Source organism: Suricata suricatta, chromosome 5 (assembly GCF_006229205.1).
Source record: "Suricata suricatta isolate VVHF042 chromosome 5, meerkat_22Aug2017_6uvM2_HiC, whole genome shotgun sequence".
In the NCBI taxonomy this organism is placed as follows: domain Eukaryota; kingdom Metazoa; phylum Chordata; class Mammalia; order Carnivora; family Herpestidae; genus Suricata; species Suricata suricatta.
The window spans coordinates 9,572,587-9,585,906 of record NC_043704.1 but is presented as its reverse complement, the minus strand read 5'-3'; the positions used below and the strand labels follow the sequence as shown (position 1 = coordinate 9,585,906).

General features: G+C 48.2%; 1 protein-coding gene across 2 annotated transcripts in view; it reads right to left on the bottom strand.

The window, feature by feature from the left end:
* VPS26C (VPS26 endosomal protein sorting factor C) overlaps nucleotides 1–13,320 on the bottom strand; it is a 41,274-nt gene that overhangs the window by 16,434 nt on the left and 11,520 nt on the right. For both annotated transcript variants that reach the window (XM_029938968.1, XM_029938967.1), the window contains exons 2-3: nucleotides 3,214–3,357; nucleotides 1,746–1,895 (exon numbers count right to left, since the gene is read on the bottom strand). In XM_029938968.1, the coding sequence (XP_029794828.1) occupies nucleotides 1,746–1,895; nucleotides 3,214–3,357 (294 nt within the window). The remainder of the gene's footprint in view (nucleotides 1–1,745; nucleotides 1,896–3,213; nucleotides 3,358–13,320) is intronic.

The following is a 13,320-nucleotide window of genomic DNA, read 5'->3' as shown; positions in this document are numbered from 1 at the left end:
AGTTCAAGGGTCAGCTGCACATCCACATGCCCTGCTTGGCAGCATTTGGAAAAGAATGAGATTTCCAATTCATTTTAAGATTTTAATTTTTTTTAAGTTCTATTTCTTTTTGAGAGAGACAGAGAGAGACAGAGAGTGAGCGGGGAGATGCAGAACGAGAGTGGGACACAGAATCCGAAGCAGGCTCCAGGTTCTGAGTTGTCGGCACAGAGTCTGAGGAGGGGCTCGAACCCACGAACCGTGAGATCATGCATGACCTGAGCCAAAGCTGGATGCTAAGCCACCCAGGTGCTCTGAAAGATTTTATTTTTTTAAGTAATCTCTACACCCAATGTAGAGCTTGAACCCACGCCCCGAGATCAAGTCACACGCTCCACCGACTGAGGCAGCCAGGCGCCCCTCCAAGTTGATTTCAAACAAACGAATCTCTTAACAAGAAGAACGCAGGAGAAAGTAACAAGAAACCTGCCAGTGAAACTTGAACATTATTCTGTTCAGTTTCTAATGAACGTACGCTTACGTTATTATTAAATAAACAGTATTAAAGAGCTGCTGTGTTGGGAAAGCGCAGTGATGTTGATTCTGGAAAGAGCATAAATATGATTTCCAAATAAACATCTGAGATATTCTCAGTCTTGCTAAAAAGGCATTCTGCATTTACGGTCTGGCACGGTGAAGGCGCCTCCACCCTAGAAAGCCGGCCAGAGGACTCGAGCCCACGCACGCAACTTCCCTTCAACCTAGACGCTTCCCTACTGTCACAGGCACTTCCTAGGGGCTGTCCAGAGCCTTCAGCGTACAGACTGCCTGAAACAGGTGCACCGGTTACAAAGGACCAGGCGCAGGTTTTCTCCACAGAAAAGATACTTGGCGCAGCGCAGCGCATCGGGCTGCGCGTGGCACTTGTCTGCCAATCTTTGAAGCGCTTTGTGGAACTCACACTCGGCCAGACCTTTAGTTAAAACTCTCAGGAGTGTTCTGAGGACCCACATTTTTAAAGTGTTACATTTGAGGCAGGGGAATGGGGACTTAGCAAGACCAAATGATCGGCCAAGACGTAATAAATCAAAAACCGTCCTAACTTTCTGCCCTCCTGCATGTAGTAAGACAAAATGGTTTTGTCTCATCTAGCAAGGGGGCCCCTGCAGCGCTGGTATCACAAAAGTACCTTTCTTTCCCCGAATAAAGGCAAGGCTCTCTCGCTCGCTCGCTCGCCCTGAGTCATGACTCCAAACTGTGCCTGACACAATAGAGTCTGTGAAAGGCATCCCGAGCTGGCAGAGGTGGACAGGAAGTCAGAAATTCACTTCCCCTCATTTACAAGGTTTGTTCAGTAAAGAATATAAGCCTATGTTAGAGAAGTCGCCCTCGGGCACCTAACAAAGAGATATTTATACGCAGAAAATAGACAATTAGCGCGGGTGCCAGAGAGACGTGAGGGCGTATCTATCACTGAACAATCAAAGCACCCCTCCTGGTGTCAGTGGGGCCGGAATAGGGGCTAAAAGAGACGAGGGAGTTTTTCCCAAGAGGCCGCGGAGCGTGGGTCCCCCGCTGCTCCTGTCACAACCACTGCCGCACACAAAATGCGCTCCGCAAGCAGCAAGACGAGGAATCGACGCGGGCTGCACACAGGCAGGCTCGGCATCGACCTCTTGGGTCCATCCATCCACTTCCAGGGAGAGGCAGCTGGCTGTTCTGCAGGGCGGCGGGGAAGGCGGCCCCGGGGCTCAGCAGGCACTCACCTGAATGTTGACAAACACGCCGTGGTACGTCTCGTACAGGACCTTGTTGCCCTTCACGTGCAGGGGAAACTCAAAAGGAATTTCTGTTTTGCCGCTGGGGAATTTTCCTGGCTTCACCATCTCGATGGTGCTGTTGATAATCTGGATAGGCTGGCAGGGGGGAAAACAAACAAGGCAACTCCGTCAGGCCACACGCCAGGCCTCACGCACTTCGAGACGCACTTTCGAATCACTGTGTCCGATAACGGCCTCCAGAAAGCCCCGAGCCCCGAGCCCTCGGGCGCCCCCTCCGCGGCGCCGGGCCCGCAGACACAGCTGGCTCGGTGGTTCGTTCAGGGCACTGGATGGTTCTATGTTTGGTGCACATCCAAAGCAGCACTGCCTCTCTTCTCCCCCAAAAGCTCAGTCGACTATCCTAACAACCCTCCCGACCGGCATGCCCAGCTTCAGGATGGAGAAGCAGGTGGCGCACAGGAAGGATGCCTGGCGGGAGGGGGGGGCGCCCACCAGAACCGGCCTCTGACACCAGCCTCCTGGGAGCCTGCCGCCACCGTGCACGACACAGGAAACCTGCCTGAAGGCGGCTGTCACACCTTAATTAGTTAATGTGTTCCATGCCTCAGTTTGGCACCCAACTTAAGCGAGTGTCTAAGTGCTAGTGGAGGAAGAGGGGGAGACTGGGGAGGGGCTGGGGAAGGCTGAGTCTGCACGCGGCGGGGGGGGGGCAAGAACCCCTCCTTCCTCTCACCTCCTTCCCTCTCAACACGCAGAGTCAACATGTCCTTCAGGAGAAGGAAACTGGGAGTCCGGAAAAAGATCTGGAACACAGATCTCTACCCAAAACGGCCAAAAGAAAAGCATGGTCACTGCACTATCCGTGTCTTATCTGAATATCAAATAACGGCTTCATTTTGGGAAGGTGAGCACCAAACCACAGGGACGACGCCTCAGAGGGCTCTGGTCTCTTAAAGGCTGAATTTAGTCCGCTTACAATTTTCCTCGTCCTATCTTCGAGGAATTAAAAACAGACTTGTAATCGCAGGATATATTCAGAATCCAAATATCTGAGTTACCTTTTTCAGTTTGATTCAGTAAGTATTAAAAGTAGGACGATCGGGGTGCCTGGGCGGCTCAGTCAGTTGAGGGTCTGACTTCGGCTCAGGTCATGATCTCAGCGTTCGTGGGTTCGAGCCCCGCGTTGGGCTGTGTGCTGACAGCTCAGAGCCTGGAGCCTGCTTCGGATTCTGTGACTCCCCCTCTCTCTCTGCCCCTCCCTCGCTCGCTCTCTGCCTCTCTCTCTCAAAATAAAATAAAGACATAAAACAATAAATAAATAAAATAAAAGTAGGACGACCACTATACCTTGTGTAATAATGACAGGTGACAACAATAAAGCCAGAAAGCAAGGAAAAACCCCCACAAGCACTGGGATAATGAACTAAAAAGTGTGCAACGTGAGGATCCTTACCTTAACAGAATTGTAGAAAGCCTCGAACACACCCACGCTCTTGGCGCTGAGCTGGAGGTTCACGCTTCCTTCCACTGTCAGAGACACTCCCTGGTGCTGGATTGAGTCCTTGCCAGATATGACCACCACGCCCGAGAGCACTTCCTAGCAGAGGGGAGACAGCCACCAAATTAGTATCCCTTTGCATTCACCTTAGTAGCCAAAATGGGTCTCCTGACCGGTTTTGTTTCAAAGATGCAGACATTCACCGAGCACCTATTACAGACCAGAGACCTGGATGCTGGGATGGAGAAGGCACAGGCTTGGGGGCAGGGGGAGGGTGGACAGCCACGGACAATTACATGGACAATTAGCTGGGCGCACACTGCCAGGGACCGTGAGGGGGAGCAGGCGCGGGATCTCCCGCCATCGCCCCCTTCCAGACACATCTGCACTCCTGGCTGGGAGAATCCCAACAAATGGCTGATTTCAAAAGGGCAAAGACAAGGGCCTGAGGCAAATGGCAGATTCACAATCCCGTTATACACCAACACGAATAATGACCTCTTCTGAAAGAATACGATGAAAGAAAACCCTTTTCTTTGGTTCTTTCTCAATTATGCTACAATCAGTACGCGTTTTCAGATGCATAATTTAGCAGAACTCCTTGGTCTGGTGCCCCCTCTGCCCGGAGAGCCTCACTGAGGAGGGGTCTCGAGCTTGTCCACACAACATGTGAGGGCAGAGCGGCCTTTCTCGAGACGTCCTCCCCAGGCTCTCCACGTCCAGGTTCATTCTGGAGACATTTGAGCCCAGATCTCCCTGGATCATAAATCATCTGAGAAAGACTTCACAGCAGATCGTGTATTCATTTATCTGAAGATAATTACCGAGTAACAGAATACGGACATTATACTCTTGGCTGGGTGGCAGTCTCTTCCTGTCACCACAGAACTCGACGGTCTCAATTTGCTATGGGGGTTTTGGGTGGAAAAGGAAGTTGAGGAGATTAAATAGCATCCACCCGAGCGGAAAGAGAATCCACAATAAATTCAAACGATGTGTTTCTGAAATGACCTTCAGAAACAGCATGCATTTGTCAAATGGTAACACGATGGCAGAAAACTGGGGACAACAAAACAAAAAAAGGAAAACGGCAAAATTAAAACGGGCCTGCGGATCAAAGCATTAAAAACCATCTGTCCTATTGATGTTGAAACCTTTCCATTTCCTCTACTCATCCGGTGAAAAACCTTTGACCAAGTTTTCATGGTGTTTGGGAGCAGGGAATATTGTAGGTCCCTTAAATGTGCTAAGTATTGTGTTTTTGTTTCCTACTCCCCCATAAAAAGCACGTAGGCAAATTTAAGTGGAAATTCCTCTGAAATAATTTAACTTTTAAATTTAATTAAAATTAATTCTATCACTTCTTGTACAACCCAAATTAAACAGAAGTCTAATTTTTAGAAATTTAAACCCACTAGTATCTTGTTAAAAATCTACCTGACTAGTGTGTCCAAGAAATAAAGTGAGCCAAAATAATTGCATGAACTTGATCACTTTTGCAACACACTTGGGACAGTTCTGTTCCCATCTAATCACAACATTTTCAGCTAATCTCACAGGAGCAGGGTCTGGGTTGACCACTGATTGGTATATTATAATCAATAGCACCTTTCCTTCCCCAATCCCTATGGCCTAAGAAGGAAAAAGAAGCGAAGTGCCTTGGAAGTAAGCAGAGTAAATATTTTATGACCCAAGGGACTCTTTTGTCATTCTTTGATTTAATTAAGAAAGAACACAGTAGAGAGAATACAAAATTAATAAAATAGTTGTAGATAAGTTAGGCGTTCCTATGATATATAGGTCTGTTTAATCCCTGCCAACAAAAGAAAAATATAGGATTTGTCCAAGTGTAGGGGCGCTTGGGTGGCCCCGTTGGTTAAACATCCGGCTCTTGACTTGGTTCAGGTCACGATCTCAAGTTGGTAGGTTCGAGCCCCCGTCAGGCTCGGTGTTGACTGACAGGAGCCTGCTTAAGACTCTCTCTCTCCTCTCCCGGCGCTCTCTTTCAAAATAAATAAACTTAAATAAAACACTGTCCAAGTGTAGCACAACAAGCCAAGAAACGGAATTTTATTTATTTTGAAGAAACGGAGCATGGTTCAGGCACAGTGAAGGCCCATAATTATGAGAAACCTATTCCTTGTTCTTCACGGAGAGAGAAGGCCACGGAACATCTTGGTTCTGGGCCCCCGGCCAACGCTTGACGAATTCCGGCAAAGACTACCACGACCGCCCCCCTCGGACTGCGGTCTAGAACTCTCAGCAGGGAGAAAGAAGACCTGGACGGTGCCCCCACATTGCCTGGTGTCACCTGGCCGGCGCCCGCGTCCCCCGACATCACCTGCATGTCGCCTGCACGGCAGCCGGCGTCACCAGCCGGGGACAAAGCCCAGAAAGGACGCCCACGAGTGAGGCGCGCGGGGGCTCATTTCCGGGGGAAGAGCCCCGGCTGTCACCGCGCGTCAAGGGGGCCGGAACGCGATGAGAACGATGGAGGGCTCGAGGCGACAGGCCCTGCCTCAGCCGCACGGCGCCCGACGGCGCCCGACGGCGCCCGCCCAGCGGCCCCGCGCAGACGCCCAGAACCTGCGAGGGACAGACCCGGCCCCGCCGTGAGGGACACGCGTCGTGGTGGACGAGCTGGGTCAGGAGAAAGGCCTGGAACAAGGCCTGCAACGGCCAGCCTGAGCCAGAAGCCAAAGCTCGCTGGACGGAGCACTTATCGAGAAGGTTCTGGTCGCACCCAGCCTCGGGCATGCTGGCACCCGCGGCGGAAACCGCACCCACGTCCTGTCTGAGACCACGTTCTCGAATGGTCTTCTCTAAGTGTAAGAGGCCACTACCAAACGAAACCACTGTTTTCTTTTTTGTTCCTCAGCATTAAAACACCAAACCCGTGATTTGGACTCTGGGTTTGAAGGTGGTGTCAGGTCCGCGTCCCAGCCCCAGCCTCCCGGAACTCACCCGACAGAACAAGACAGTGAACCACAGACTCCGTTTTCAATGGTGAAGCGGGGAGCCAGGCGAGTGCCGTGGAGCCCGCCCGGGGCCGGCAGTCAAAAGCCGCAGCAAGGCCCTCGGCTCTGGAAACCTGCTTCCAGCCGGTGAGGCCGCACCTGGGGCAGGTAGGGACCTAGGGGCAGAGGAGGTGGCACCACCGAGGGGTCCCGCCAGGGCACTGCTCGCAGGGAACAGGAGTCCTCGAGGGTGGGAGGCAGTCCCTCTGCACCGTGAAATCCTCCCCCAGCTGCTCAGCTCACAGCACAAGGAAAGTAAACGATAAAGAAACCCGCACCCAAAACCTCAGCCGGCCTGGTCTAGGGATAAAGTCACGTCCTACGGAGTCGGAGACATGTCACAGAACCAGCAGAAGACATATGATGGACCTAACTGTGAGTGAGGGCGGAGGAGAGAATCCAAGCGGCAGATATGAATACACAGCAGAAACATGTCACTCTTCTGTTTACAGGGCTTTACAGTGGCTCCCCATCTCATTCAGAGCAAGGTCAAGGTCATTCTGAGGGCCTACAAAGGTGCGGGGGGAGTGTCTATCCCTCCCTGGCCTCAACTCAGCCCTCTCCCTCAGTCACTCGGCTTCAGTCCTCCCTCACTGGCCCCCTTGCTAGTCCTCTGGGTGCCTGCAAACTCCAGCCTCAGGGCATTTGCACGTGTCCCCCCCCCCCCACCCCCAACCTGGGTGCTCCTCCAGCACACACCCATAGCTTGTGACAAAACCTCTCTCCTTGACCAAACTCTACACAGCTTCCCTTGAGCTCTTTTTCAACGAGGCCTTCCATGTTCATCTCTGCACTGTCTTGACTGTAGCAAGAATTCTGCTAATTGCTTTAGCCACGCCCTGCAGGTGATCACCTTGCTCAGGCTCCTCACCAGGGCCCTGAGCCCACCACGTGAAACCCTGTCACCCTGGCCTGCATTCAGCAAGAGTCCATTAGGTTGGCTTAGCCAGAATCCCCCCTTAGACTCCGGCCCCGATGTCTCCTCCTCCCCGCCCCTGCTCCTTACCTACACTGTGCTCAGAACTGAGCCTGTTCTCTCTCCTGCTGCAAGGTCCCCGCACCCACCACAGCAGCGCTCCCTGAAAAAGCCTGCCTGACCATCTTTACCGTGGATCATTCTTTCTCTAACACTCACTCCCTCATCTCTATCAAGTCATCTGCAAATGACCCCACTTAAGGGAGGCCTTCCCTGACCATCCTATTTAACACTGCCTTCTCCCTAACACTCACTTAGCGCCACCTCAGCTCTGCTCTGGAGCGCCTGTCACCTTCTAAAATACACATAAGTACATGAAAAGATGTTCAACATCACTCATCATCGGGAAAAGACAAATCAAAACCACAATGAGATACCACCTCACGCCTGTCAGAACGGCTAACATTAACAGCTCAGGAACCAACAGATGTTGGCGAGGATGTGGAGAAAGGGGAACTCTTTTGCAGGACTGGTGGGAATGCAAACTGGTGCAGCCACTCTGGAGAACAGTGTGGAGGTTCCTCAAAAAATTAAAAATAGAATTACCCAACAACCCACCGACTGCACTACTAGGTATTTATCCAAAGGATACAAAAATGCTGATTCGAAGTGGCAATGCACCTCCATGTTTTACCAGCGCTATTGACAATAGCCAAATTATGGGAAAAGCCCAAATGTCCATCAACAGATAAAGAAGATTTGGTATATATACGTATATCTACACACATACACATAGAATACGCTCAATAATCAAAAAAGAATAAAATCTTCCCATTTGCAACAATGTGGATGGAACTAGAGGGTATTATGCAGAGAGAAGTAAATCAGGCAGAGAAAAAAATACATGATTTCACTCATATGTATTATTTAAGAAACACAACAGATGGACATAGGGAAAGGGAAGGAAAAATAAGATAAAAACAGAGAGGGGGCAAACCCTAAGAGACTCTTAAATACAGAGAACAAACTGGGGGTTGCTAGCCGGGAAGTGGGCGGGGAGTGACCTAAAAGGAGCATGAGTTAAATGGGCGATAGGCATTAAGGAGGGCACTTGTTGGGATGAGCACTGGGTGTTATATGTAAGCGATGAGTCACTGGATTCCACTCCTGAAACCAGTACTACACTGTATGTTAATTAACTTGAATTTAAATAAAAATAAATAAATAAGTAAAGTAGACACAAGTAATTCTCTCTTATTTACTATCTGTTCTCCTGGAATGTGAACTCCACAGGGCACAGTGATTATGTCAACAGGCCCTTGATGCATGCTTACTACATACTGATTATTCAATATTCACAAATGACCAATTCACCAGGACAGTAGATGAAAACTGTGAACATGCATTTAAACATGAACTTTTTAGACTACTTCTATAAAGGATGGTCACAAAACAGAGCTGTAAGAGCTCAGGGATGATGACATGATGAGGCCACAGAAAGAGATAAAAATAGAAGAAAAACTCAGAAAAGTGGAAGGAAAAAAATAAAAACATCACAGAAAAGGGGGTGAAGCTGAAAGGGCAAAAAGCACACACAGGGCAGAAATAAAATTCAAACAAATAAAAATTTAAGAAAGAAGGAAAAAGAATCACAAAAACAATGACAAGTAGGACAGGCAGTGAGGAACATCCAACATGTGCATAATGAAGTTCCCAAGTAAGAAAGCTGAAAATATGGAACAGAACACATAGTCACTGATAAATTTTAGACTAGTGAAGGGCAAATGAATCAGGAATGGTCAGAAAAGTGATAAACTACAGTAAAGTTATTCTAAACGCAAAAAGAAAATCCTTTAGGAATCAGGCAAAATGATCAAGTCACTCACAAGAGAGGAGAAAACCAGACTCTCCACAGCAAGACACAATTCCAAATGAAGGTACAGCAAAATGCCTGACACAGTGCTCAAAGAACAAAGTGTGATCCCAGAATTTTATACCCACTTCAACAGCCACTCCAATATAAAAGCGTTTTAAATGTGCAGAAACAAATAAACCCCAGGGAACCCCGTGTGAAAATCCTCCTTGAGGAATTTACTACATAGTGAATTATATGCACCCTTAGGATGCCTAGAAAAACTGTGTCCAAAAAAACCCATTTGTGGGGCACTTGGTTGGCTCAGTGGAATGGGCGACTCTTGATCTTGGGGTTGTAGGTTCGAGTCCCACACTGGAGGTAGACATTCCTTAAAAATAAAATCTTAAAAAAAAAAAAACACTTGTGAAGATTCAATCCATTCAACTCTAATAATAAAATATGTAATGATGATAGTAGAAGAATGCAAAATGCCCAACAGCGTAGAAGTGACTTAAGTAACACTACTTGGGGGAGGAAGGGAGCAAGAATGCAGGAGGTGGCATAATGTCCATGGTTTTCCGGACTCTCACAGCTGGGGCTTACAAATTACTGCAATAAAGCCACGCTCTCCAATATGGCATCCACTGGCCATATGTGGCTACTTAAATTCAAATTTATATAGATAAATAGTATATAAAATTTAAAGTTCAGCCCCTCAGTCATCCTAGCCACATGTTCAAGTGCTTAAAAGCCACTTTATGGCCAGTGGCTGTCATAACGTAGAGGACAAACAGGACATGCACCTCACTGGGGACAGTTCTATTAGATAGTGAGGATCTAAAGTTAACACATCAAACCACAGAGTACAAACCTAACAAAGGTAAACATCGGTAAAGGCAATATTTGTAAATAACTAGGACCATTTGGTAGAAGAGAAAGGGAGCAGGAAAGAGGAAATGCAGTAATTTCATCACTGTTCACAAAGAGAATTAAAAATAACATCTAAAACAGCAGGTGTAGGGCACAATAAACAGTTGTAAGGGTAACAACTATAACAAACAAAACTCCAAAGTATTTGAAAATCATACAAACAACAAAAAGCAAAGAAAATAAGAGAGGAAAAAGTTTTAAAAGGTACTTAAAGAACCATCCCCTCGAGTGACAACAGAGCAGCAGTGACAGAACTAATGCCAAACACATGTCACGTTAATAAGTGGGCTACATTAACGTCTATGAAAAACAGACATTCAGATTCTATCTTAAAGCAAAACGCAATTTTATGGTGTATGACAGAGAAGCACTTAAACAAAGAAGAAAGGATAAGCAAAGGACTATGAAGCAAAAGCGAAGAAATAAATCACGGGCTGTAATCTTCACATCAGACAAGGGTGAGTTCAGGAAGGAAGGACTGAAGAAAGAAGGACGCTGTGCAGTTCTAAGCAGAACAGCTCACATTGAGGACCTGAGTCACTGCCCGCTGCGGATCAAGTAACACAGCGCCGACACTCCTAATGCAAGAACTAGGGGGGGGAAACAGGGACAGACTGAGGAAAACACATTCGCTGTCAGATGTTAATTTGCCCCCTTGGCTCATGACAGATAAAAGGACAAAGAGGAGAAAGACTATAAAAGGACCTACTTTCTGCGTCAATAAGGTATGACTAATCAGTACTTGTGGAACTCCACACCCTGGGAACAGAGATACACGCTTTTTAATATCCATGATTACTTCTCAAAAATTGACCAAGCTGGCCCATGAATAAATTTAACAGCTCTTTGTTTTAGAAAAAAAAAAAATAATAAGCAAATTACTAATCAAGAAAAAGAAAAGCACAAATTTCCAAAATAAGAGGGAAATACCAGAGATACAGAAGTTATTAAAGGAATAATAAGAGAACACATTGTTCAACTGCATGTGAGTAAATCTGAAAAGTTGATAAAGTCAATTACTTTTCTAGCTGAGCGGAAATCCAGAGTTGGACGCTCAACCAACTGAGCCACCCAGGTGTCCTTGCTCCAGATCTTGACTCTGGTGGTGATTATGGTCTCAAAAGAACTCGATGCTGAAGAGTGATCTATTGTATGTGATGACCTCAATTAAGAAACCCACGGAAATAATTAAGTAGAGAAGGAAACACAGCCATACTACTTTCTTGACAAGAGTCACAGTCTGAAAGTGATTAATACTTAAAAGATTTTTTAAATGCTTTATTTATTTAGAGAGAACATGAGCAGGGGAGGGGCAGAGAGAGAGGGGCAGAGAGAATCCCAAGCAAGCTCTGCACTGTCAGCGCAGAGCCAGATGCAGGGCTCCAACTCACAAACCACGAGACCATGACCTGAGCTGAAATCAAGAGTTGGACGCTTAACCGACGGAGCCACCAAGGCACCCCTGAAAGTGATTAATATTTAAGTAAAAATCTATGGAAATCAATTAGTACACTAGCAATAGAACTGTAACAAAATATGGATACCGATTTGTTGGGCTTACATTCACATACGTACTGCCAAAATAGAAATAATAGCATCATTTATTGAATAAACATTTTGGTATGCCTTCGAGGTATCAGACACTGTTCCAGATACCAGGGATGGGGCGGGGACCACAGAGACAAGCCTGCTCTCAAGGGCTTACATTTTAGTGCTGCGTTCTGATGCTGTACAGGACGGTGAAAGGCAGCGGGTTTCTTCTGTACGTCTAGGTACAGAAGGACAGGTGTAGATATGAAGCAAAATGGGCTGACAAAACTCTTGGGAGTTTCCCATGGGAGAGATCTCTGAACTCTCCATTTCCGAGATTTTCTTGGGTCTGGAAAAGAAATCTGAGCCACTGAGTAAAAGTTTGGAAGGGGCAAAAGAAGATTGCCAATACTAGTCACAAAAAGTGAAAAATTCAAACGTAAGTCAATCCGGAGGCTTCAGCAGGAGTGCTACATTAGGATCCTGTGTGCTGTGTGGTTTCAGGGGTGGGGGAGGGGTTAGATACTACGTATTAGCAAAGTGATGAATTGATAGATTACTGGATTCCAGAGTTCAAGAACAGTAGAACGCATGGAAAGTGGGGACCACTGACACTGGTCTGGGGCTCCTGGCATAAGTGAACATGAGGACTGCAGACCACAGACCACGAGTTTCAGAGAGCTCTGACTGCAGCAGGCTGGGAGCTGGCCTGATCATATGCCAAAGTCATGACCCTGCGATACAGCGAGCTGGCCAAAGAAAATGCTCTGAATAGTCAGCCCACGTACATAAGGAACATCTCCAATGAGCCACCAAACTGAATCCCAGTCAGATCGAACTCACATATGAGTGAGAACAGAGTATCATCAAGGGCAGGCAGAGCCTGGGCCCGGGAGTGGAGGGCAGGAGGTGAGCGCAGCAGGGCCCGTGGGGCTGCCCACGGGCAGGAGCCGGGCCGGGGAGCCCGGAGCCCATCTGTCATGCTCCCCAACACAGCGGCGGCCTCTGCTCCAGGCGGCCCAGGGGCTCCCGGTGCGCGGTCCACTGCCCACGGTGACAGTGACTGGCAGTGACTGGCAGTGACGACTGACAATGACCCTGCCACAGCGGGAGGCTGGGAATGTCAAGTGTTAATTCTTGGGAGCGCTTATGGGGCAGTGAAGGAGGGGGACAGGGGATGTTACTTCTCATCCGATACTCCTTCCTCTACCTGGAATTTTCTTAGCAAGTGAAAACAGAGACTTTCTTAAAATTTACCAAATAGAACTTTTTTTGGGAAAGATCTGGAACGTATGGCCAAGTTAACATGACTAGATCTTCTTTAAAAAAAAAACAAAAACCTGGCTCTTTTTCCCTATTATTGATGGGAGGAACTTCTGCCTCTCTATCCCTTAGTTGTCCATTAATGGGACTTCTGTTCCTCTCCCAGAGACGGTGACTCGGGTTGTAGAGTAAGGGTCTTAGGCGATCTTTTCTGAGAACCCAAGGGAGGGCCGGGTTTTGGCTGACATCACGCTGGGTGTGGGCCAGAAACCCGCAGGCATAAAGCAGCACGCCAGCACGGAGGGCGGGGTGGGGAGGGTGACCGGAGCCCAGCCATCCGCGCTCCTTGGAGGCAAGCTCTTCCTGAGCACCTGCACCAGGGTCAGGAGGGCACGGCCAGGCGCAGGTTCCCAGCAAGAATCACCGATCTCACACGGTTCTTCCCACGGCAAGTCTAGTCACTGGTACGGAGAACGAGAGTGAAGGTGGGCAGACCCCACCGGCTTCTGCTGGGACTACTGGCCCAAGAACCCCGCGTGAGCAGGCCATCA